Here is a 27,330-nt window from a genome sequence, read left to right on the forward strand (position 1 = left end):
ACATCCCCCACGCCTCCACTCCATCCATCCCAGCTTTACAGCCAACACTAACTAACCAAGGACAACCTTCCCCGAGAGAAGTGTCTATTCTCTTTTCAAGGGTGAGGGCAACATATTTAATCAAAACAAGATTTATCACACAAACTACTGAAAGGAACAAAATGCTTTAACTGACCTATAAACAGTCCTGTTAGCGTGATAGTCATTTGGACCCAGGAAAGTCGATGAGAAATCGAAGCAGACTTTGTCACCATTGAAGTAATTTTTTTGCTAGATAGCATTAGAATTTATTGCCTTATTTCCCATGACTTTAATGCAATCCAAACACATGTGCTGTAAAAACAGGTGTATTGAGCTGAAAGGAACAAATGTGTGTTTTAGCTATGTAAATTTCATGTTCTCATGTGAAGAAAAAGAAAAGGGACATGTGTGCATAATGGTACCAGAAGACAAAAAGTAGAATGGGGTACCAAATAATAAATCTGCCAATGCAAAAAAGGGCATTTTTTTCTTTTTTCTTTTTTTTAGTTTTTATTTGGAAGTTCTATAATTATATTTACTGATGGGTCTTTTCAAAAGAACGCAGGCACCCATGTAATGTCACACCGAATGCTAGCTTTCCCTGCAGTCCCACGGCCAAGATAAAATGAAATCAAGTCAAGCTGACCTTGAAACCACTGCAAGGCTAGATGCCCGCCAATCACAACGGATACCTAATCGTCATCCCAGCGTTGAAGTCCAGCCCCCCAACAGTATCCACATGGCAATCCCCTACAAACACGTATGGGTAATTGATCACCTTCCACCTAAGACTCGCACAGTTCAAATTCATTTAAAATTCTTCTGTGGCACACTTCTGACTGCTACGAATAATTTATACAGCTAACTATAGAGGATTCTCTTAATGGCCAGGGTATTTTTTTTAACTGATGACTAGAAATGAACTCTGAGTACTGAAGCAGCCAGTCCACCTGAGAGCATCAGCACTGCAGCGTGGTCTCGCTGGGGTGCTACATAGTGGTGGTGTGTTATCTGCTCTGCTAGGAGAAGGAGGTAAACTTGGATAAAAAAGAATGATGGACGGGTGGATTTCATCTTGAGTGATGGGTGGTGACTGCTGGAAGGGTTGTCTGAGCACTCTGATGAGGATAATGAGGATATCTCCATGTTCAGGCTGAAACCGAGCTTTGAATCATTAGTGATGTCATCCATGGTCTAAAAATTCGGAATAACAGGTCCATAACATGCCACACGGCCGTCAACCCGGACTCAATTATCTCCCAAGTTCTTTCATGCTCTACAGTTCTGCATTTCCATTAACCACAGAGACTCAAAATGGTTACCTCACATTCCCAAGTACATAATTTATATCCGAGGTGGATTGCCGGGACTGGCGGGGGCCCGCTGCAAGAGCATATAGCATTCTATACAGAGCTCTGGGGATGCTTGTCTTTCGTGATAGAATTTCATGGGGCATCACAAATTGCTTTGTAAACTTGGAGATGCATCGCTGGCTGTTGCTCTTGGTGCATAAGCCACACAGCCTGTGATTTATCTTAGTGGGTACCATTAGCATTTTAATGTGGAGGGCTTTTCCTTATTCCCTAGAAGCAGATCAAAATACCATGGAGTCTTTCTGACATTTAAGAAAGCCATTGACAGCAGTCTAGATGCTCAAAACCATTATGAAAAAGTGAAACATCGAGAAATATAGGAGGAGCTCTTAGCATCCTGGTTAGGACTCAGTGGAAGACATGAGCATTAGAAGAGGTGAGACCCACCCATATATGAATGGCTACATAATCACGCATTACATATGAGGCTCAGGTCTCTGGAGTGTTCCTGAATAGAAGACAATGGTCCTTACATGTAGACAGCTGAGTTCACTGAAAGACACATAATACCACCCATAGCAGAAAGCTCCTAACTAATGAGCACGGACTCGGGGAGATCTCTACACAGTGTTGAATCCTGCAAGCCCATGAAGGATTTTGTGTTTAGGAAATGTCATAGACATCAGTGATTCATGAGTGATAGCATCAATAACAAACGGTCACATTTATGTCCACGAATCACCTTATAGAAATGAATTGTCTACTGTCTTAGTTAGGGTTTTACTGCTGTGAACAGACACCATGACCAAGGCAAGTCTTATAAAAAGCAACATTTAATTGGGGCTGGCTTACAGATTCAGAGGTTCAGTCCATTATCATCAAGGCGGGAGCATGGCAGTATTCAGACAGGCATGGTGCAGGCAGACCTGAGAGTTCTACTATTTCATCCAAAGGATGCTAGTGGAAGACTGACTAATACAGAAGTTGGTACCAGAAGTGGGATATTACTGTGACAACCTGACCATTTTTGGGGGGAGGACTGTGGAAGGACTTTGGAACTTTGGGCTAGAAGATCCATTTGGTGTTAAGAGCTCTGTGGAATGTTGTGTAGGAGCTTGGGAGATAATGTTGAGAACAGTGAAGAAGATGGAGGTCTGGCTTGTGGAATACCAGAGGGAACATTAAAGACTCTTTTCAGGGCCACTGCTATTTTGATTGTGAAGATTCTGTGATTCTGGTTAGCTGGGGCTGAAGAATCAGCTGTGATTAACAAGAAATCAGAACTACTAAAGAGAAAACTTTGCATTACTAGGACTATTGATGCTGGTTAGCTGGAGCTAAGAAATTGACTGTGATTAAGAAGAGACCAGCATCATTGAGGTGACATCTTCTGGGAAGTGTTTTCTGAGAGCACAAAGAGGCTGTGTTCCAGAGACAGCCAAGGTTGTACCTTGTGCTGTGGCTGGACTTGGTAATGTGTAAGAGTCACCCAGATGGTACTGGTTTTGAAGGCATGAAGGGGTAATGAAGAGCAGCTGAGACTCGGCACTGTGAGAGGCCATGGAAGGCCATTGGTGAAGGTGCAGCCTCAGTTGCAATTGATGGCCCAGGACTGAAGGGGTCATGCAAAGAAGTTGAGACTTGGCACCATGAAGAGAGCCTATGAGAGGCTGTTGCTGAGGTCTAGTTACAGCGGAAGACAGCAGTGTTTGGAGATGCTTGTACCATGAATGACCACCAAGAACAGCAGCAGCAGTGGAGTACAGGCATCTGGAGCCTAGAGGACGAGGTGTGTGCTACAAAGTGCAGAGCTGGAGAAGTAACCCAAGCCCTTGGAGGAATTCAGAAGATTGTGAGTGGATCCCAGACATTGGACAGTTGGAGTATGATTTTGCTTTTGATTGTGACTGTGCCCTGATGTTTTTCCCCCTTGAAGGAAGTACTTTAGTGGAGCCCACAGACTTTTAATTGTAAAAAGACTTTGAATTTTAAAAGATATTGGATATTTTTAAAAGATTGAAATTTTAAGAATTTGCAAAGACTGTGGGACTTTTAAAGTTATTTAGATCTTGGGAATGAATAAGAAAGTAAGGGTTGAGGCTTACTAGTGATGTGTTTGTGTGTCAAGTTGACAAGGGGTCAATTGTTCTGACTGGTTTCATGTGTCAGCTTGACACAAGCTGGAGTTATCACAGAGAAAGGAGCCTCCCTTGAGGAAATGCCTCCATGATATCCAGTTGTAAGGCATTTTCTCAATTAGTGATCAAGCTGGGAGGGCCCATTGAGGGTGGGACCATCCCTGGGCTGGTGGTCCTGGGTTTTCTAAGAAAGCAAGCTGAGCAAGCCAGGGGAAGCATGCCAGTAAGTAACATCCCTTCATGGCCTCTGCATCAGCTTCTGCTTCCTGACCTGCTTGAGTTCCAGTCCTGACTTCCTTTGGTGATGAACAGCAATGTGGAAGTGTAAGCTGAATAAACCCTTTCCTCCCCAACTTGCTTATTGGTCATGCTGTTTTGTCCAGGAATAGAAACCCTGACTAAGACATCTACCAAGCAAGTTTTCCTACTTATTGTATCTAGTGGAATTACATACGAAGTTCATGATTTCTTATATGGTTCAACACCACCTTCACAAAATAATACTGAAAAATATATTCAAGACCAAACAAGACTAACAGAAGAGTGTAATGCATCGGTTTACAAGCAAAATGGCTTAAAAGCTTGTTCTTACCTATAAAATAGGAGAGGAGAATGGCCAGGAGCACCGAGACCCCTACAGCACACAGTGCGGTGCACCTCCAGCTGCAGTACTTTGAAGACTTCTTGAATTTAAAAGCACTTCTTGATAGGGTGTTTCTAGGAAGTGGCCGGGTAGGCGGAGAATAAACAGAGCCAGATGCCATTGTGTATCCCGGGGTTGCCGTACTGAACAGTGGCGTCGTCCCTGTCCCTGTTTTGAATAGGAAATGCCTGTGGAAAGGGAGAATATCACCATAAGACACAGTCATGGTAAGACAGGAATATGTTAACATAGACACATAGGGACTAGCTCCCTTTGGCTTCTCTCTCTCTCTCTTTCTGTTGGTCTCTTTCTCTCTTTCCTTTCTTCCCTCTCTCCCTCCTTCTCACCCTTCCCTTCCTCCCTGCCATTTGTCTCATATGTTTTGTTTTGAGATAAGGTCCTATATAACCCAGGCTGGTTTTGAACTCACTACATAACTGAACATGATATTGGATTTCTGACCTTCCAGCTCTATCTCTTGACTGTTTGCTTGCAGTGTGTGCTGGCACCCTCCATCCTCTGTTTTATGAGGTACAGGACATCAAACCCATTAGGCAGGTGCTCTGCCAGCTGAACTACATGCCAAGCTCTGCTTCATATGATATTTGTTTTAAACATCTATCTATCTATCTATCTATCTATCTATCTATCTATCTATCATCTATCTATCTTACTTACCTACCTAAGTACATACATGTTTTTCTCTCTCTTTGCAATCTACCTATCATCTACCTATCTATCTACCTTGTATGTGTGTGTGTGTGTGTGTGTGTGTATGTGTGTATGTAGGTGCAGGCACTCATGTATCAAAGACAACTTGAGGAAGTCAGCTCTTGCCTTTCTCTTTGTGGGTCCCAAGGATGCAATGCAGGTTGTGAAGCTTGACAGCAAGCATCGTTACCTGACCATCCATCTCAGTGACCCTCACGTGCTTCTAAAAGTTAAAGGTAAGGGAATGTTTCCATTTAAGAACTGTATCATAGAAGTGACCTAAGAATAATGGTGCATACATTTGATGGTGTATATAGCAGGGTTTATGCACCCAAATAATCCATATGGTTTCAAGTAGACCTCAAGAGAGATGTGGGAGTTACCTGAGTCACCCTGTCTCCTGAACAAAAGCATGCCGGAACATCCGTGGGACCCACGCAGCGAAAGGTGAAAAGCAGCCTGTACAATGATGAAGGGCCTTCCGAGGAGTCCCTTGTAATACATATGATAAAACTGGCATTGTTCATAGCTGTGTGTGTATGCACATTATAGGAGATTGTGTGCTCGTGTGCATGCATGTACCCGTGCCCTGCTGGTGCTCTGACTCCTCACTGACTTTCTAGATACCCATGGAAGAGTTCTCCTTCCAGCCTGCTCCTTCCTTGTGGAGGACTTGTAAGCCAGGCAGGGCAGCTGGGCGGGTCCTTGTCAACTGTTCTATTTTCAGCACATGTCAAGGGTAATCAGTAAGGTAAAGCTTGTGGAGCCTGCTGGAGGGGGAGACTCACAGAACATGTTTGAAACCCCAGCCAGAATCAAGGACAAGGCCAGTGAGGCAGGCTGTAGATGACACAGGTTCTCTGAAGGCTGAGCTATAGACACTGGGTCAAACTGCCTCAAAACTGCAGCTTAAAAATGTTTAAGCAGCAACGTAAAGAACACAGAACAAGAATACCAAGTAAGAAAACCTTTGGGACATCTAACTAAGATTCTATTTTTAAAAAAATATTTTTATTATCACTCCATCTCAAATGATATCCCACTTCTCAGTATCAAAGACAACTTGAGGAAGTCAGCTCTTGCCTTTCTCTTTGTGGGTCCCAAGGATGCAATGCAGGTTGTGAAGCTTGACAGCAAGCATCGTTACCTGACCATCCATCTCAGTGACCCTCACGTGCTTCTAAAAGTTACCCCTTCATAACCCCAAACCCATTCACCCTCTCCCCTCTGCCCTGCTTCTATGAGGGTGCTCCCCCATCCACCCACCCACTCCTGCCCCACTGCTCCAGCATCCCCCTACACTGGGGCATAAAACCTCCACAAGACCGAGGGCCTCCCCTCCCATTGATGTCAGACATGGCCATCCTCTGCTACATATGTATCTGGAGCATGGATGCCTAGTCTTTTATTTTTCTTATTTTATTATTCTTTGAGAATTTCATGTATGTATAAAATATATTTTGATCACCTCAGTCCTGCATCTTCCCCTCTGTCTGATTCCATATCAGCTTCCTACCATGCGCCCCTCTCAGCCTCTAGTTCTCTTAGATTCCTGTTAATAATCAAAAGGCGTTCAAATTGTAAAACACTGTGTGTTTCATGGCTTTCATTAGCATGATAATACTGTTCAGATCTGAGTCATAGCATGAACTATCATTACATCCTGTTCTAAGGTGTCCAGTGCAGCCAGCAGGCTATAATTTTTTATATTCAAGAGGTTAAACGTGTCCTTTCATTCGCTCCTATAATATGGCATAGCCTTTATGCTAGACGCGTTTATGGGGTCATAGTTAAGCACTTTCCATTTTAACACTCACACACTTACTGTGTATTTTAAAAAGGCTAAATATATCAAACAGGTTAAGGACTTCATAGCACAGACCTGGGAAGTTAGACTGCTAATGTTTAAAATCTTTCCTGTTCACTAGGTTCATGTCTTTGGAAAAGTTCCTTAACCTCTCCCTGTATTTATCTATGTCACAGGAGTTATGAGGTTTAAATTGACTGTAAAGGACTTTAAAATATTTCAAACATAGGAAGTAGCACGTGAGTGTTGGACAGAGTGAAAACTCAAGATTTTAGGTATATTACTGCTTAGGAAAAAAAAAAGAAGATAAAGACATATTTAAAGAGTTGGAAGTCTTGGGAATAGTACCAGTATGGCTGGCTTTAGTGTGTGGGATCCATCCAGACATATATAATTACTACACTCATCAGTGTTCCAACCCAACAATAGAGTCAGGACATGATAGCATCTTTGGCAGATGATAGAGACTGGGAGGTGAAGGCTTCTTGAAGGATTATGTCACTGGGGTAATGCCATAGAAAATCTGTACTTTCTTCCACATATTCACCCATTCTATCTATATATCTTTCTGTCTAACATCTATCTATCTATCTATCTATCTATCTATCTATCTATCTATCCTCTATCATCATCTATCTCTCTCATCTATCATGTCTCATCTCTCTCTTTCTTTCTCCCTCCATCCTCCTCGCATGTCTTCCCCTCTCATGTCGTTTCCTGCATCTCTCCTCCCCCTTTGTAGGGAACCATGAGGTAGGTGTTTCACTCCTCTCTTTCCTCCCTAGCATCATATTTCTGCTTTGCCACAAACCTATGTGCAACCGAGCAGGCTATGGTAGACTAAAATCACAAGCTCGAATGAACTGTTCACTCCTCAAGCCTTTTGTCACAACAATGAAACAATGACTGATAGCCTGGGTAATTTCTTAATGACAGATGGGATTTGCACCTGAGTCTGCGTGACTCTCAAGACCATGTCCTTAGCCCTTAACACTAGACACTAGAAACATGAATATATCTATAAGCATGATGATATGACTTTAATAGATTTCTGACTCCAGATTAAACATCTCTGTTTCAATGTGCAAACCTGAGCGATCAATATACACTGTGACTGGCAATTCTGGCAAGGACCTCTTTCAAATCCTAGGTTTAAATTGCCATGAGATTGTTTTCTTTAGATTAAAAAATATGCAACCTTGATATATTATTACAAACACAAATGTAGATTCCAGGGGTGCACTTCAGTGGAACACTATGCGCCTAAAAAAGACACAAAGTGCTGGGTTCAACCTTCAGCAGCATTATTGATCAATATTAGTAGAATTGAAAATCCGTGCCCTCAGAAGAGTTTCTAGTTTATTAAGTGCATACATTTCACTTTTGCTACTGCAAGAGAAAGCATTATTTTAACTGGGGGTGGTGGTGGTGGGAACTACTTTTACTCCCATAAGTGGGACATTCCCCCCCACGCCCCCCATCTAAAGGACTGCCTGTATTAGAGTCGATTCAGAGTAGAACACAGGCAACACAACACATCATCAATGCCCACATGTAGACAGTACCAACAGAGCAGCACCTCACCACTGTCATATATTCTCAAATAATGGGTGCTCAGGAGTTTCTGACACCTTTCTACTATGTAAGCGAAGAATCAAGATTATTATTTATATGATTGACTACGTCAGGTCACGTCTAACTTCAGAACAGATGTGGTAAAGCATCCATGTACAGCTTCTTAGGCCCAGAAGGAAAGGTCTATGTCTGTGGGTTTGCTATAGCACAAAATATGTGGTCTCGTATCTGGTAGAGCTGGGCTAGTTCTGAGATCGGGATGGCACATAATCTTTTGAAAGGCAACAATACCTTTACCATTGCATTGTATAGAAGAGGAATGTGCCATTATCAATACAGATCTTTTAAGTCCCCGCCCTGCCCCCCGACACTAAAAAAAAAGAACTTTTTCAAGATTCAATATAGTGCTTCCTTTATGTTTAGAAATCCCAAAATATTTCATGAATATTGAAATTCAGCAATGTGAAGCACACATAATGACTTTCCACAGGGGAAAACTATCTTGCCACCTAATTGTCCACGAGGCTCATGTCTGCAGGTCACCAGCCTCTCGTCCTACAGATCCTTGGCAGACTATATGCTCACGATTAAAAATTCAGAAGAAATTACTATAAAAAAGCATATGTTTTGATCTGGCTTCCCCAGGAGGTTTGCAGAATAAAGACTAAATTTTTTTCTTTACTCCTCAGGCCATATTTGGGAATGGCAAACAGAAAGAAGGAAAGAAAGAAAGAAAGAAAGAAAGAAAGAAAGAAAGAAAGAAAGAAAGAAAGAAAAGAAGGAAGGAAAGAAGGAAGAAAAGAAAGAAAGAAAGAAGGAGAGAAAGAAAGAGAGGAAGGAAGAAAGAGGAAAGAAAAGAAAATAAATAGTAAAAGAATTGACTCCTGTGTGAATGCCCCCATTGTATTCAGTAATAAAGCATCAGCAACCACTTTTTAACATAGAACACACCGGAGCCGGCCGATTTCCCTCTCATGTCTAATGATGCCCTGCGTGATGCCTGCCTACAGTGCCTCAGCTATTTGTAGCACTGTTTTCACTCTGGCGACGAGCTAGAGAGGCACACTTGAGGACAGATTATCAGAGGCCGAGATGAGGAAAATCAATTTCAAGGCCCCAAAGACAGCTGGTGCGGAAGGTCACTGAACACTCACAGTTGCTTTGTGGCTTTGGAATCGTGAGGGGAGGGGCATTGACGATGAGGGGCCAGGAACGACAGAGCTATGCTGCCTCATTAACTTGGAGCACTGTGCAGCCAGTGACTACACACACGTCAAGGACTACTGGATATGGAGCACAATCAAAGCTCGCTCTTTTGTCTTTGGAAATGGAAAGATCTGTTTCTTTGTTGAGTGGCCTTTGGACTGGCCTTTGCATTTCCGTTCCCAGCCTGTGTTCTAGTTTGTATTTTGAATGGATTCTATGGTGTATCCGTCTATGGGTCACGTCACAAATATAAAGTTAGTGGGGGTCAAAGACTGGATTTCCTCCTCTTTTTTGTTGTCCCCATTGCCTGTCTTCTTGGCCACTGCTTAGTCTTTGGGTCTCTCTGAGGATCTTGATAATTTCCAATTATTCTTCAGTCCTGTTTGCCCTCTTTGCAACCCTGGTTATTCAAATGTTCAGAGACCCTACAACGTTTCCTTCTAAGCATGTTTGTTTTTCTTTCTCTTCGTTCGTGTGGGTAAGTTCATTTTCCCTTCTTGCCCTGCTCTGCGTGTGTGTGTGTGTGTGTGTGTGTGTGTGTGTGTGTGTGTGTGTGTGTATGATATCCCTGAAGCAATGCCGAGATCCTCTGCTCTGCACCTCCTTGTAAGATAGTTTTATTCACTGAACCTTGTTAGAAGGGATGGCCAGTCCATACCTGCCCACTAGCCTCCGCGACATACCATATCCTCTTTTCTCCACCTCCCAGGGCTGGGATTATGGGTGGCCATTACCATACCTAGTTTTTGACTAGCATTCGGGGGTGGGGTTTCAAACTCACTTTCCCATGTGCAGTCATCATTTCTACCTACTCTTACCCGAGGCCCACACACATGCTCGTTATTTTGCTTTTTTATCCTATGTCTGAGCTGTTCCAGAGAAACTTCATTTTTAATTTCTGACTTCTGAAGTAATACTCCACAACTTACCACCAAAGAGGTTAGTTTTTTTTTAGTGGTAACATATTTTGGGGGGTAAATTAAATGTGCCTTCCTAAACTGTATCACATAAAATATCAGTAAATTGTACTTAGTTCCAAAGTACAAAATTATGGAAGTTTTGGCATATTATGTGTTCCTAAGAAAAATGAATTTATACTTAACTTTTCTTCATAGGATGAGTATAACCAGACTATTCCTCCAATAGGAAGTAAGTGACTTAAGAAGTTAGACATTTCAGGTGCCCAAATGAAAAACACCTCTGGACAATGTGTGGTAGCATCATTCAAAGTCATCTGTGTCATTTCCTCAATGAGAGATTTGGGCAGGAAAAAAAAAAGGTCAAATAGAAAGTGTGCAATTACAGAACGAAATTTTAATGAGCTTAACTAAATGTATGATTATCTTCATTGAAAACTGTTTTTTTCCATGTGTTATACAATGGAAAATTGGCATAAAGAGTCGGCAGTTGGTGTTCAGTTTCTGTCCCTAAGGCATATTTGAAAGTTTTATTAAGGACACAAAGACACCTGGGAAAATATTTCCATTGCATTGTACACTATTGTACAGTGTGCATCCACTGTGCACACTATAGGGAGAATGTTGCTACTGTATAGGCTTCGTTGATGATCTCTTCCTCTTCTTAGGGTCCTTGTTAGACAAAGAGGGTGATTTACATCAAACTATTTAACTAAAATGTCTCAGTGTCCTGCTCTTATTGATCACTGTAGGAGAATCTATACAAAGCTCCCAGGATATACATTGATTTCTATCTCTTCCCACTGGATGCTCCAATTTCAGCAGCATGCCAACGAGGCCGGCTGCATTTAGCCAAATTTGAAATCTTTCCAATAGCACAAGTTTTCCTTTAAGAGGTAAGAAAAACTCAAGGTATATGGTCCCTTTCCTTCCGGCGAAACATAATTCTCTGGATTTAAGAGGCTTATTAAAGGTCTCACAAGATTTCCTGAACATCAAACGCCTTTCCCAAAATGACATTTTCAGATCTAAAGCAAATGAATCCCATACTCGTGGATTAAATTTACCTGGAAATGTATGGAAGCTAAAATTAGCTACCTGGTTCAAAATAGTTTAAGTCACTTGATGTCAAAACAATGGCTAGACTGCCTGGCATTCATCTTATAATACTTTTAAAATAGATTAAAATATAGAACATCCCATTGTTGCTTTGCTGTTTTCACTTTACCTACTGTTACTCATTTAATTACTGTGGTCTTCAAGTCTTTATTAAGGTTTACTGGAGCAGGTGTATCAGACAAAAACAGTCATCAGCATGGACCTCAAATGAATTATACCCGAGAGACCATGTGAACTTTGACCTAAGCATTCTGATCACATAAAACCTGTTTCTCAGGCTTTAACATTTTCACCATCATGTTTCAAATGTTATGCTACAAATTCAACAGTTAGCTGTCAGGAGTACAGTTAAACATGTTCATAATTGATTGAAAGCTGAAAAGAAAAAACAAAAAACCAAAAAAACCAAAACCAAACCTGTGCCTTATATAATGAAGAAATGCTAAATTCTTACAGAGACTAAATACACAGAAACTGAAGAATGTATGTTCACATAGAATGTCACTTGTCTTGTGTGAGTGTGTATGTGTGTGCACGCGCTAGCTGGTGCGCATGTGGGAACATGCAATGCATATGCAGTCATGCGGAGTCAGAGGTCAATCTTAGGAGGTATTCGCCTTGGTTTTTTTTGAGATGGCTATCTCTCCCTGTGACCTAGAGCTGCACCACGCTAGGCTGGCCGGCCAGCAATCCTCAGGAACCCCACTTTCTCAGGCTCACGAACATGAAGATTACACAGAAGCACCGCCACACCCAGTTTTCCCCAGGGATGTGACGGACTGGATTCAGGTCTTCAGACATGTGTGGCAAGTACATTGCTCACTGAGTTTCTCACTAGCTCCAGGAAACGATCCGTTCTCACCGAAAGCCATTTGTTTTTCTTACTTAGCTTTAAGCAACTTATTCCGTACACATACCCAGAGATACCCAGTACAATTACTTATAATGGCTAAATACTTAATAGTGGATTTGGAAATAAATCTATCACCTAAGGATGCTGGTTCCCAATCTCTGAAATCCCTGAAATAAATAAAGGATTGATGACCTAGCTGCTCATTCGGCCTGGCAGCTCACAACTGTCCACCATTGCAAAGGCATGCCACAGTTGCCTGTCCTTGACACAAAGGAAACAGGGTGGCCACATAAACTACAGAGTCAGGGGTATGGGCTGAGCTTGGGTACTTCTGTAGTAGGGGTTAAGCCACCAAGCTGAACAGCAGGCACTGGATTAAAGTGGTGCCTTCCAAACAGCCTGTGCAATTTTCTTGTAGGCTCCTGAAAACCTAAGTGGTATGGGCAGAAGTTCAAGCACTGATGTAGACCCAGGGACCACACTGGAAGAAGCAGCACAGTAAGGTATTCATGGATTGCTTTCTTTGCTAAAGTTTACCCTTGGTATTCCTATCAAGTCTATATAACATGATGTAGTCTAGTTAATTTAGGACAAATGGAATTCAAGGCTCAATTCATCAGACCTGGGCAAGCTTAAATATCTTACTGGTTTATGGCAGTATATTTTTAGTTTGCTTCCTTCCTTCCTTCCTTCCTTCCTTCCTTCCTTCCTTCCTTCCTTCCTTCCTTCCNTTCTAGTTTGTTTTTATTTTTAGGTTCTCTCTCTCTCTTTCTCTCTCTCTCTCTCTCTCTCTCTCTCTCTCTCTCTCTCTCTCTCTCTCTCTCTCTCCCTCCCTCCCTCCTTTTAAGCTTTCAATATCCTTACATTTTTGTTCTGTTTAACCTTTGGGGTCTTCTCTTAAGAAGGTTGCCATAATTGGCTTCATTTCTAATGTTGTTGTTATATTTAAATATCTGCCATGTGGCTGCACCTCCCTTTTCAACCTAACGGGGCACCCGACGCATTCTGTTTTCTATTCTGAATTTCTAGAATCTGTATCTCCACACATCTCTGCAGCATCTATCAGTGGCACATCTTCACTCATAAAAGACTTCCTTAGTTGGCTCTCTATTCTCATATGATCACTTGGATTTCGGAACCATGGGGAAGTCTATGTAACAATTCAGCTGAGATGTATAAATTTTTCATGATGTACCAAACGAAAAGATTTATTATTTCTCTGTATTAACCCTTGTTTGGAAAATTTTTAATTGTGTTTTTCCCCTAAAAACTTTCTGTCGATTTGTTGGTGCTGCTAACATTCATATATTTTTTAACTACTTCCAGAGATTCTTCTGTAAGTTCAATTGCAAATATTTTACATCTGTGGTGTATGCACCCATACAAGTAAACATGGTGTCCTCATTTCCATTTTAATTTCCGTTTTGAGAAGAAGGGAATAGAAATATATTTTTTCTGTAGCCCTGCCTTTTACTAGCCGTTCTCTTTCTCTGAAACCTGTGAGGACAAAGCCCTGGTACCCAAGGCCATCTTCCCAGGGCTGGCCACCAAGGTAGCCCCTACAACATCCTGGCAAAGGTCACAGCAGGGGTCTCTTCTGATCTACAAACCAATGCACCGAAAAAATTCTGTCACTGGAGTTCAGAGGGAAGAGAATGCCAATGCAATTGAAAAATGAAAAAGCCAGAGTGAGCTCTTACTATTACTGTTCAAGTCTTCCCTTTGATCCTTTAGAATTCCCCTTAAAGCCTGCTTTCCAGGGTGTAAGCAGGAGACACAGCAAAGCGCTTAAGTGCTAAGGGAAGAGTTGGAAGTGCATAGAAGACTAGCTCAAAACCAAGTTTCTCAACCAGTGGTGCGGCAGCAGGAGCAGCACTTGATGCAAGGGCAGCTATGGATACAAATTAGCAGATGGGACCTTAGAACTGAAGGACCAGGTTTGAGGATTAACTGAGAAGATGAAGCAGCTCAGAAACAACAAAGATGCTTAGCGTGTTGTTAGTCAATGGAAACTCCAGATCTCTGTTAGCATCCTGACCATTTACAATGTTCATTTTAAAAACGGATGGTTCTAAGAAAGGGATGCAGATTTATGCAAGAGTAGGACCATGTGAATACTCTAAGAGCTGGCTCACTCAAAACGGATTACTTTGCTGCTAATATAAAGGTCATATTGTAATGAATTTAATTATAAAACTTTTATAGTTAGTAATATACTACACAACTGTAAAAGAGAAATATTTAGATTCTAAGCTGTCTCTTAATATTACAGAAAGCCAATTTTGTTACAAACTTTAAATAAAAATGTTGCAAACAAGAAAATTAAACATCTCCCAAGGAATCAGTCACTATGAGGATGTAAATTTTCTATTTTGACATTAAAAGAAAAGAACAAATATGTAATGATTCTAGCTGTGATCGGGTTTGTTAGTGAAGCAGATGAACAGCCCCCCTCATGCTGAGAGCACTTTGGGATCTCAAATCTATTACTCTTCTGAATTGATGTGTTATTATCTTTGCACATCTTTCACACTAGGAGGTGATCCCAGGAAGAAAAATGTCTTAAATGAAAAGCTTATAAGCAAGATAGTTTCGTTACTGCTACCTGAATTAATATGACTTATTAGCAAGTGTATCAAAAATGGTTTGAAATTAAAAGCTCTGGATATTTTAGATAAAATATTAGCAACTGCCTTCATATTAATTATGTTAATTATATATATTAAACATATAGTTATGCCGACTGTGAATATATAGTTATAGTGAGCACAGCATAGTGTGCTGGCCAAACTCTGCAAACAATGAGGGATAATTACAGTTCATGTGAAGGTAACTGGGGAAAATACCTCGACCAGTTCTCATACTCCTATGTAAGTAGGGCTACCTAAAATTACACTTAAACATAATCATGGATGTATAAAATATATGGGGCTTTACCAGGTAAGGAGACCTACATCGAAAATCACAGGGCTTGGGAGACTGGGGCAGAATAGTCAGTGGTAAGCAAGCCTGAGCTCCATAAAGAAACCCTGGCCCAAACCAAAAACAAAAAATAAAAACCAAAAACAAATAACCGAAACAAACCCAAAACAAACAAACAAAAAACCTAAATAAAACAAAAGATCTAACACTGCCCTACACCACATCTCACCATTGTTGAAATTCAGTGTAGTTAGGCGTGCTGTAATCAAGTGTGAGGATGTCACAAACTTTGTTTGTCGATGGTAAGAAGTTATTGTCGTTCTACTATTACCGAGGCTCTACAGATGATCAGCATTTGCTTCACAGTTTAGTTATTTTCATAACATGGTCATGACATCAAGCAAATGAATCTATGATACAGATATCCTTGCATTTCAGCATCTCAATCACGTCTACTGAGGGCCGTTAGCATGTGCCAGATGGGTTCAAATGAAAGGAAAATAGAACCTCTTTAAATATAGCATGTGCTATTTGGACAGGAGTTTATTTATTATTGACTCATTTAATTCTTGATAGTCATCTATGCTTAAAATTGCTCAGAAAAGTTCTTTCAATGCAGTTGAGAAGGAAGTGGAAGAGGATTTAGCTATAGAGGTAAGGCCTTTGAAGTGTAAGGGTCATTCCGACTGCAAGAGATGTTGACAGCACCTCAGTATGAACCAAGACAGTCTGTATGGGGGGTGGGGAGAGGGAGAAGGGACAGAGGGAGGGGGAGGGAGAGGGAGAGGGGAAGAGTGAGGGGGAGAGGGATGGGGAGGGGGAGGGGGAGGGGGAGAGGGAGTAGAAAACACAACAGAAAACCAACAGTTCAAGGGGTGGAAGAGGTTGAGGCAAAGCTTATTTCACACCTAGATGATAACTAGCCAGCATGTCACATGATCAGATTTAAACGTCACAAAGTCCCCACTAAGGGAATTATAAAGTCTACTAAATTCAGATATGAACAGAATCAAAAATGAGGGTATTCCCTCTCCCCCCGAAGGACTGATCCATCTCTCTGGCCCCTTTCATACTTATTTATTTGAAACTTAATGTTTCAAAGTTTTTATGTATTTGTTTCCAGGTTCTCATAGGTACGCCTTGCATACTGGCCACTGTGCATCGCCATCTACCTGGCCCCTGTCCTCACTCCCTCTTCAGGTCTTTAGTTAGCAGATAGGAGGGGAGGGGAAGGGGAGGGGCTGCAATGCCCTCACCTTTTAGTAACTATGCTTTATTAAGCACACGATTCTTCAAAATCTTTGGAGGTGGGTTGGGTTGTGATCTTGGAAATTGCTTTTAGCCACATACTGGCCAGTCATTTGTGTACGGCAGATTACCTGGAGTTAGAAACCTTCAAAGTGAGATAAATCTACAAATGAGACAAGGGTTCACATTTACTGACCATACCATGTTGGCAAGCACTGTCACTAACATGTCACTAAACACACACAGATATACACACAGACACATGACACACACAAATTTTGTTTGCTGTGGACACAGGGGCTTACTCTGCAGTCTTGACTGGCCAAGAACTTGCTATGTACAACACACTGCCCTCATGAACACTGCACGGGGGCATTTCAGTGAAACTTGATAAAGTCTTTGTGAAGCATGATCAATCCTAGTTGATGGGGAAAAAAAGAGATAAACCACATGAGCCAAGGTGATGTCGTTCACCGGATGTTCACCCAGATCTGCCTCAAAGCCCAAGCTCGCTCCACACACTGCGACCAGAAAGTGGCAAGAATCCATTACTCGGGATGTGGCTGCGACGGGAAGATTTTGAGTACTAGCATTCTAAGTGGTTCTCATCTGAGCTGCGATGACACAAAATCACAACGAGGGTTGCGTCAGAATCAGAAGGTTATCAAATGGAATCGATGAGGCTTAGCTGGTTAAAGCCACGTCCAAGAATTTTGTTCTATTGGCTAAGAAGAACGGGTTCTCAGAATGGTGTTAGCAGAAAGCAGGCTCTTTCTCAGGCTTGAATTTAGAAGAGAAAGATAAACTGAGGCAAGAGAAAACCACAGGAGAGCAGGAAGGACAGGCAGATACACATGGCAGGGTAACTACTGGCTGGTAAAGAAACCAGAGGATGGAAGTCTGGGAAAAACACCATGGTAAAATCAAAGAAACATGAACTATAGGAAAAAGGTTCTGAATAGAATAATCATGCGCCAACGGTAAGCAGAGATAAACTACTCATCCATGCAAAATACCTAAATGCACACACACACATGCTAGCTTCATACAAAGAGGACAGAATTCCATAGACAATGTTAAGGTGAAATGCTGAATACAGGAAACCTCACGAGCCTGCGGCTAAGGAAGACGTGTTTGAAGACGAGGTCATATTCAGAACATGGGCACAGCTAAGTCCCAGTCACCAGCTACGACCAAGGAAGGGCTTTGGTGACCTTTTCCTTTGATCATGCTCGAACGTGACTGCAAATATGTTAGAAGTTACTAAGAATTGGTTTGCCTAGATAGTATGAAAATTAGTTATTATATATGAATATTTTGTAAAAATTACTGATTATCTAGAATCAAGTATTATCTGAATATACAATATTACAATGTGTGAAAATTATTTCAAAAATAAATTAAGTCCATAGTAAATGCTTATATGTATATAAACATATATATATATATATATATATATACATATATATATACACTTTATATTTTTTTTGTTTGTTTGCTTGTTTGTTTGTTTTTTTTGAGACAGGGTTTCTTCTGAATAGCCCTGGGCTGTCCTGGAACTCACTTTGTAGACCAGGCTGGCCTCGAACTCAGAAATCCGCCTGCCTCTGTTCCCAAGTGCTGGGATTAAAGGTGTGCGCCACCACTGCCCAGCAAAATGTATATTTTTAAAACTTAAAATATTAAAAGAATGTATATTTTCTTTGTATCTTAATGTGTCACTATAATGAAAACAAACAAACAAACAAACAAACAAAAAACCCCAAACAACCAAAAACAAAACAAAACAAAAACCTGGTTCACTCCAGGTAATATAAATAACAATACCACTGCGTCTTAGAGTAGCTTAGTCAGGCAAAGCCCATCAAAAACCTCTCACATCTTAAACAAATCTCACAACTGTGTTCTAACTTCTAAATGATGGAGACATTTGATGGTGCACGAAGGCTTTTACTGTTTCACTCCTAACATTTGCCGTTTTACTTAATTAGATGTTTTGAGCATATGAATACCTTTCATTCTTATTGGAAGATTATTTTCTTAAGTACAAAGTTAAAACACTTGGGGTTCCTGTCTAAAACAAATCCCCATATTTCTTGAGCAATAACAAGAAAGGAACCCAGAGATTTTATTCTGCTAAATGAATCAGGGTTTAATTTTATGCTTGGCCTACCTCACACATAAAATGAGCTATGACTACCTCAGGTAAGACAAATACATTTCCCAGCTTCTGGGGAAGCAAAAGAGATGCGTTGTTACATAGTACTTTTGTTCAATTGTTAACCAATTAGGTGTCCTTATCCTCTGTCCATGCTCACTACTGTCATTTTGTCATTACCTAAAAAACGAGAAAATTCATGGGAGCTTGATTCTCATTATATCCTGAAGACAACATTATTCTGAGTAGATACTATGAGTCCTTTGAAAATTGTCCTCAGAGACTCCATCAAGGTAGGCTGCCACCATTCCTCTTGGTTTCCCACAAGAACTACATGGTAAGACCTCACCGCTGAAGATGTCACACACCGTGACTGTAAGAAACCGAGAAATTAAGCTAGAAGTGAGTTGGAAGCTTCTTCCTTCTCGCTGGAAAACTTTCCTAAAGTCAAGGATGCTATGCAAGCTGGTAGTCGAGAAAGGACACCAATTGTCTAACCCGTCAGTGATCCGTTTGAACTACAACACTAACCAGCTAGGCAAAGGTGTTTGCACTACAGCAATAGTGGTATCACTGTCATGTGGGCAAACAAATACTGATTGGATTTGAGACCCACCGGACAAGAGTGAATTCACACCCATTTCAGTAAATAAAGTAAAAAACAGAAACAAAACCAAACAAACCCAGTTTAGCTAACCTGATAGGATAGCAAATTCTTTGAACTGTTTTTTCTTTATACCTGTAAACAAATGCTTTCCTCGGTCTTGATCAGAGAGAAGCTCTTCTCTGTAATGAACACTGATGAATGCACAAACTCATTGCTGGCTATTCAAGTTACTGAGATTAAAGGATAATTGCAAGTTCAGGCTTAAATAAGACATTTCTTCTATCACCAACACGGGCTCAAGGAAAACTGCTAAAAGAGGTGGCAGAAAAACAAGAACAACAACAACAACAACAACAACAACACAAACCTAAGAGCCAAAAAACAGCTAAAGGTCTGTGGAATCCTATCCTAGCACATGAGCCAGCTTATCAGCTCCTAGCAGCTGCGCATGCTCGAGCTGGTTCCGCAGCAGCTGTCAGTCATGTCAAGAGTCAGCCATGGATAGGAGCAAAGCTCATTGTTCCCGCCCCCTCCCCACGGAGATACTGGCTACTGATGAATTCTGGGAAAGGTAAAGTCGTCTTCTTCAATGATGCATTCAGTGGTGAGAGTTCCCATCCCTTGGTCTCCCGGATGGCTCTGGCTAAGCTTCGTGGCTCACAAAACAAAACAAAATAAGACATGAACATAAGAATGAGGCTTGTAGGGATGAGGAGTGTATGTGTGTGGGGGTGGTGGAGGAGTTCTCGAAATATTGATATATGAAACTGTCAAAGGAACAAATTTAATTAATTTAAAAATTGCGCTAGGACTAAACACTAGGTCTATGGGAATCAAAGGCATTCCTTCGTTTTTCCCATGATGCTGCACTGTGTGTGGCTTATATTTCTCCCGCACCCACTACCTTTCAATACTGACTCACCAAAAGACCTTCATTTACAGCTACTGTTAGCATACAGTTGATTGTCATGTTTTCATTATTGGCTTGATGCCTGCTCTACAACCAAGTTAAATCTATGGTGTTATAATAGGTAATCATATCACATTAGACAAATCATGACTTTGCTTTCGCTAGGCTTTGTAACCACCTGTGAGTTTTTGGCTTAGACTTTCTTAGAATGGACGGATGCTTTATTTCAGTGTGAAAAAAAAATATCCGGGAGACTCCGACTCTTATGCTCGAGACACAGAGAATCATTCTTTGAGTATCTTCAGAACCACATTTTGGTTTTGTTTTATGTTTTTATGAATTTACGTGTGCCTTCAATATAATATTTTCACCGTAATGATTCAATTTTAATTTCTGTAATAAAGAGTCATCTAATCTACCATGTTTTCCTTTTCGTAGTGCTTGGGTCAGATCCCGGGGCTCTGTATATACTGAGTGAATGCTCTACCACTGAACTACATCCCCAAACTGATACGCTAACTTCACCTGATATTGCGAGGAAAAGACAAACAAATATTTACACATTGCTTTGGAGGTTCTGTGTGGATGAATAAACAAATGATCAACGTTTAAGTAATTTCTGCAAATCAAACAGAAACTAGACACGCTCAAATTCTTAGTTTCAACTGTACTCAATCACAGGCTACCTTCACATTTGATCTCCCACACTCCTCATCCCAGGACCAAGGCATCCGTTGGGATGCAATTTTGCATGTTGGGGACAACCGAGGTTTATGTTGGAGAAGTGTCCTTGTTTGGGTGAAGTGTGGTCAACATGGAGGTAAGCCACCAGATTAGTTCTGTGTCACCTCCTTTCACAGAGAAAAAGGAGTTTAAATGGCAGCTCGAAAGACGCTTCAAATATCACACAGCAAACCCTTCTGCAATGTATTCTCTCATTCATCATTTTCTCTTTCCCACAAACGTCTGCCTACCCACCTCTTGATAGATCCTTTAAGAAATACTCTCAGTTACTGTAAAAGACTACACCGTATTGCTCGGGGATGCAACTGACTTTTATTAAGTACGTCATAATTTTAGAAAAGCTTACTTTAAAGAAAACGATGGTGAAACCCTTTCTGGTTAAGATTTTCTTTGCTTAGGACCAGGTCTGATTTTTAAAATGTGTGTTCAATAACTTTGGCCTGTCTCTCCCACCTATTTTCTAGAGTGTGACATTCTCTTTCCCCACAGGAGTCCCTGGCTGTGCCCAAGCTGCCTTCAACAAAGGAGAGGCCTCAGCCAGTCAATTTAAGTTAATGGGCTACCTGCCTGGGTATATTTCACTTGCAGGAATAGCTGTGACTACAGAGAGGTCTGCTCCTCACTGCCCAGTTAAGGACAAGCACTTCCTCCTCACCCGGGAGGGGGATGTCCAACTTTTAGGTGGAAACTCTTCCCATGGCATCGTAAGATCACGATGTGTGAGAGACTGCCTGTAGTTTTTGCAGGCCAGGCTGACTCAAGCCCGGTGTTTGTGTGATTGTCTTGCTTTTCCTTAGGACCACTTTTAAAAAATACAGAAAAAAGAGCAAAAAGAGTTAATATAGTGAGTAAACAGTACCTCTACCTAAGTATTCTTTTTTCTTTTTTTTAAATGCACAGCCATTGATCTTACAGGGAAGAAGCCCAGGGCTTTCAATAGTCAAATTACAAATGCACTAATAAAGAGGTAATTTAATATGCAACTTCATGCATTAGTAATTAGCTAAACAGGACTGAACTGCTAGATAAAAAAACTACAGGAAGATAACTAATGAGCTATCAAGGCCAAAATAGACATCATAATAAAGTGAGACTTTAATAAATCATTTATTAAATGGTTACAAATGAACTATTTTGTTAATATCTAACAGGTAACTACTAAGCTCCTTAATTCACAGACAGAAACTAGGGGCTTGAAGACAATTGACTTTATCATCACCGAGGATCAAGAATTGTCAATCAGTTCCTGCACTGGACCTTAAAGGGCTGTGGCTGGGCTAGATGAAATCTAAGCGTTTCCTTGACTGCTGTGTATTCTTGTAGCAGCTATCATTATGCTCCGAAGCAGCAGAGATAACAACGGAGAGAACTATAGACTGGCTATCAACACCCTAAAAGTTAAGGCTTCCAAGCACAAGCAAGTGAACTTAAAGGGGAAGGCACTGTGAGGGTCATTGTTCAGGACTGTAACAGTGGAGGGACCCACTGCTACAGACTAAGGCAAATTTGAACTTCTAATGCTAATTCAAATCTCAGTGTGAACCTCGCACATCTGAATCTCACAGGAGGTTGCAAAAGGAGCAAGGCTGGCTACCACGTAGAAAAGTCGAGTGGGTGATAGAGTATTGATTGTCTCCAGAAATAGCAAATAATAAACTCATCAGAGAAAGAAAATACATATTCTTGTGGAAGCAAGAAATTGCCTAGTGAAAAAAAAATGCTTTCTAATAAATCAAAATTAAAGCTCTATTGAACTATGTAGGACAGTGCAGGAAGCCCTTGATTCTTTCTGGGCTAATTCATATGAACTGTAAATGTACAATTTACTGAGATTTTTTTTCATGGATTATTTCAGGTAAATTCTACCAAATATTACCTAGATCTACAGAGAAGAAAAGGTAAAAAGGTAAGGAGAAGAAAAATCTATATCCATAACTGACTTTTATATTTTATAGCTTATAACGTTTAGATGATAGAAAAATGATTGGTAAACAAGTATGTGTAGAAGCCACGTCAGAGCCCGGGATGAAATGTCACCCTAGATCTTACGGAAAGCTGAAGGCAGATGGAAGTCTGGATGAAGTCATTAATGAAACTGAAACTGAGCCTGGGAAGTACGCTCACTAGGGAAGCTTAACTTAAAAAACAACATCAACAACAAAGAAAATCAATGATAAACAAGACTGTTTCTTCACCTCGAGAGTTCCAACCAAGTGAGACTATTAAAGAAACCACAGTAGCACTGCCTCGCTGCAGTGTGAGATTTCCACTTCGCAGCTTAGGGTTATTCAGCAAGTGCCCGCAAGTTGAAATATCATTTCTTTTTATTAGCACCACCGTAAGGGGTGAACCTCAGCTAATGAGAGCAACAAAGCTCCCTCCAGGTTAGGGCTTGTTAACACGGCACACAACTGTTAAATGCATCACTCTTTCCACTTATTAGTGAGATAATATTAGCCATTTCTCCTCCCCCCAATATCCATTCATGAAATTGTCATCCCATTGATAACTCATTAATGGTACCAAAAACAAACAAACAAACAAACAAACAAAAAAAACCTTGGTAACTGCTTCCCTTGGGAATGATTTTATACACGGAGAGGATGGATTGTCTTCTAAGCAGCTATTTGGCTTCCGAAATTCCTTTCACTTACAATTCTTACATGACGAGGAAAATCAAGCGCGTACCTTATCTGGCTCAAACTTATTTTAAGACTCGTCACCACAACACGTGGCTTCAAGGATTACTGACTCCCCCATTGGCAGTTTGTAAATCCTCTGTGTGAGACAACATCACTAACGTTTAACACGTTTCTGATGCCTTATCTCAGCATATTTCATAAATCTTCGTCAAGACAATTATTGTCAGCTACAACGCAATTATCCATATTCAATTTGATGACTCAACTGGAAAATTACTTTTTTTCCTAATAAAATTTACAAGATGACAACAGTGAATCAAATCAAGACGATTAGTTACTCGGTGGGTACTAATTAATTAATTAAGCCAGGTAAATTTAGGTCCATGCTAAAGACCTTGGGAGGAAAGCAGATCTATGCATGGGATTCTTTGTCTGAGGTGAAGGGAACGAACCCTTCTGTTGCCTTACTTTTCTTTCTATTTCTTTTCTTAATTTCTCCCAGAAGAGAAATACAATATAAACAATAAAACTCAACTACTCTTAGCTGGCAGTTAAAAACCAAGAGTTCCTTGTAACTTTGTTAAGGTCGACGGTGAAAGAGAAGACGGAATGATTTTTATCCTTTATAACTAACAGTGAGAACCTTCCGCTAGCTCCTCCTTGGGACAGTATTGTTATAGCTCACACAACCGATGGCAGGAAATAACAGTGTATTCATCATGTGATGGCTTTTTCAACCTAGAAGTTCATTTAAATGCTGGCGTTAGCCATGGGCTCTGTTTGACATTGGGGATGTAGGGGGAAAGGGCATTCTCTAGGTCCAGAGTTCACCATTTCTGAGCTTTTAGATGGTGATAATGCATCTCCTCTGAGCCTAATAAAAAGCTAGTGAATCACAGAAATAAACGGCAGCCATGGTAGAGGATGCTTACTGCCAGGCTGCCTGGAAAAGACCAACAAGGGAAAGCCTAACACTTTGTTCATACAACACCCAACACCAAGGAGCTAATGAGTGTCCCAGTGCTGTCTACAGAAAAAAAGCAAAAAAACAAAAAAACACGAGTTGTATCAGCCAGGAGATATTTAATCACCAAGTAGATTCGCTTAGGATAATTTTCATCAAGTTATATTTTCAGATAAGCAGACAGCCACAGTGACCTGGCCCATGCTAGAAGTTCTAATTTCAGAACCCTTTTCAGAATATACTATCAATATGTTAGAGATGGATCCAGAAGACAAGAAATGCATCAAAATGGTTTGTTTTGGGGGGTGGGGTGGGGTGGGGTGTTGGGTTCCAGACAACCACTTGTCTGATTACAATCAGAAAACGGAATTTTTAGGGGCATGGATTCCGCTTCCTATAAGGGAAGAATTTCATTTCCCAATAGAACTAAGGAGGAGGAGTGTATGGCATCCTTACCCAGAAGGTCATTGGAAAGGGGCATTTCTTTAAGGGTCCCACAGACCTTTATTTTCAGTATCTTTGAAAACATTGCAGGAATTAAATTTAAAGAGTGAGCCTGCTCCCCGCATCCCCATTGCAAGAAAGTAAAGAAATTTTTGTTTTAACACGAGGTCATTCTTAAGTGTTATACTTGGGGAAGGGGCACTATTTGCTTAGGAACCATGGGCAACATCTAGGCAGAGGAAGTGTAGAACCAGTCAGCTGTCCACACGATCACCGAGTCAAGGCTCATGGGACCCACAACCGCTGTTTATAACTCCTTCCGTTCCCACCTGCCCAATCAGTGAGGGGGGTGGGAGAAAACAGCAATTGAGAATTGTTTCACGGAGGCGACAGTCTCACCTCTTATAAGGAACGAAATGTGTGAAAAGATGAAAAAGCTCACTGATTCAGCATCTAAGAAATTTCCAGCAATCTGGAACTGACCTTTAAAACGGCAAAACACCGGGGTAAGGGGGGGGGCGTATAATTACGATACATTTCTGTTAGTGAGAAAAGCGTTGGACTAGTTTATTTTTGAACTTTGAAGGCGTCAAAATGTGCCCCGTTGTCAATCATGGCAGCACACACCCTGTCTGTGAGCCGAGTGGCCTTACTGATCCAATGATGTGAGGGCTTCGAGCGGGAGGTGTTACCTGCTTTCCAGTGGTACATTACTGCCAAGGACCCAGCTGTCCTGCAGCTGGACGGACTCGGGTGTGGTTTGCAGCTCGGCGGGCAAAGCAGCCGGCGGGGCCGGACTCTGGTTCCTTCTATTGGTCAGGGAGTTTCTATTGAGGGAAGTGATGGACGGGTGATGCTGCGCCGGGTGCTGCTTGTGGGATGGCGGCAAAGGCTGCAGGGTGGGTTGCCCTGGGTTGTTTGAAGGTTGCTCTGCGGAAGGAGAGAGACAAAGGGAAACTCATTATACATTTCTGTGTGTACGTAGGTGCATCCGCACTGCCACTTTTCTTGCAGAGCTGCTTGGGATAAATTAGAATTTAAAAAACTGCACAGAAACCCACAACCTAACACATTTGCATATTATTCTATTAAGGGACTGCTCAGTGACATTCTCAAAGACCAAGTTTACCCTTGATACGCAAAGTTCTAATTAATATACAACAGATGGCAAAATTGCTTTTGGTTTTAATTTGTTTCAGTTTTTTTTTTTCATCTGGCTTTATTAACACCTACAGAAAACATCAACTGACAGCTCCCCTAAAGTGCCTTTAGATTTCAGCTTTTTTTTTTTTTTAAACAAACCGAGCCTGAAATTAAATGGGTGATTTTGGTAAAACACAAAGGTTTTCGAAATGCATATAATCCCTGTAATTATTTAATGGAGTTTTTTTAAGCTTTATTTAACAGCAATAAATTATTACAAGCTAGTTGCTAAACAGCAGTAGACTGCTCTAGTTTAGTGCATCTCAAACAAGGCGGCTCCGTGCTATGATCCACTAATAGACGCTAAACATTGTGTAGCAGAAGGTCACTCCATGAAGCAGATGTTGTTGCGTGGATACTTAACAGACTGAATCACATCTGATTACAACGTCAGAAGACTCATAGACTTAACGACCGTGACATCCATTAGAACACACACAGAACAGATTTTCCAATTTCACAGTGTGCTGTAGAACCACAGCGTTTGGAATGAAGTCCTAGGTGACCAGAGCGACTCCTGCCATTAGATCTGTGGCACAAATATTTTGTTCCAAACCAGAATCATAAGGGGCTCAACGATTTCAAAATATGAGCACAATACTGCATTGTAACTGTGGGAAAGTTCGCCAGTAAACCATCTGCTAACTATCACAAGTCATTGTAACATCTAAGATCTTCTTTGTATGACTTAGCTTTGGACATGCATAATCCTGAATTGACAAATATAGTTTTGTAATAGAAAGGTGATTGCTTCATTTAATGCCAAACACCCAGAAGATGCCTATTTTTTTATTAAATGTAGTTCAAAATGCAACATAATTTTAAAGTGTCTTATTGAATCACGCTATTAATATAAATACCTATATTAAAGGAGAATAGGGAACGGAATGACTATCTTTCATAGACTGTGAAGTCCAGTAGTGATTATTAATTTATAATAATAAATTATAAATTTATTAATTAATAAATAATATTTATATTTATATTATTATTTATTAAATAAATATTTATTTTTATTTTTATTTATATATAAATAAATATTTATCTTATAAATATTTATTATTTGATAAATAAAATATTAATATTATAATAATTATAAATGATATAATTATTAAATTATAAATAAATTAATTGATAATTAATTACAGTACATACTGTAATTCTGGTTGCATGAAATGAAGACAT

The 27,330-nt window shown here is 40.6% G+C and overlaps 1 protein-coding gene across 10 annotated transcripts in view; it reads right to left on the reverse strand.

Annotated features, from left to right (window-relative positions):
- The window catches only part of Tenm3 (teneurin transmembrane protein 3), a 1,292,348-nt gene that overhangs the window by 164,143 nt on the left and 1,100,875 nt on the right, over positions 1–27,330 (reverse strand). For all 10 annotated transcript variants that reach the window (XM_029480775.1, XM_029480772.1, XM_029480778.1 and 7 more), the window contains 2 exons: positions 25,635–25,872; positions 4,065–4,303 (listed from right to left, as the gene is read on the reverse strand). In XM_029480775.1, coding sequence (XP_029336635.1) covers positions 4,065–4,303; positions 25,635–25,872 — 477 coding nt within the window. The remainder of the gene's footprint in view (positions 1–4,064; positions 4,304–25,634; positions 25,873–27,330) is intronic.

This window comes from Mus caroli, chromosome 8, assembly GCF_900094665.2.
Source record: "Mus caroli chromosome 8, CAROLI_EIJ_v1.1, whole genome shotgun sequence".
In the NCBI taxonomy this organism is placed as follows: Eukaryota; Metazoa; Chordata; class Mammalia; order Rodentia; family Muridae; genus Mus; species Mus caroli.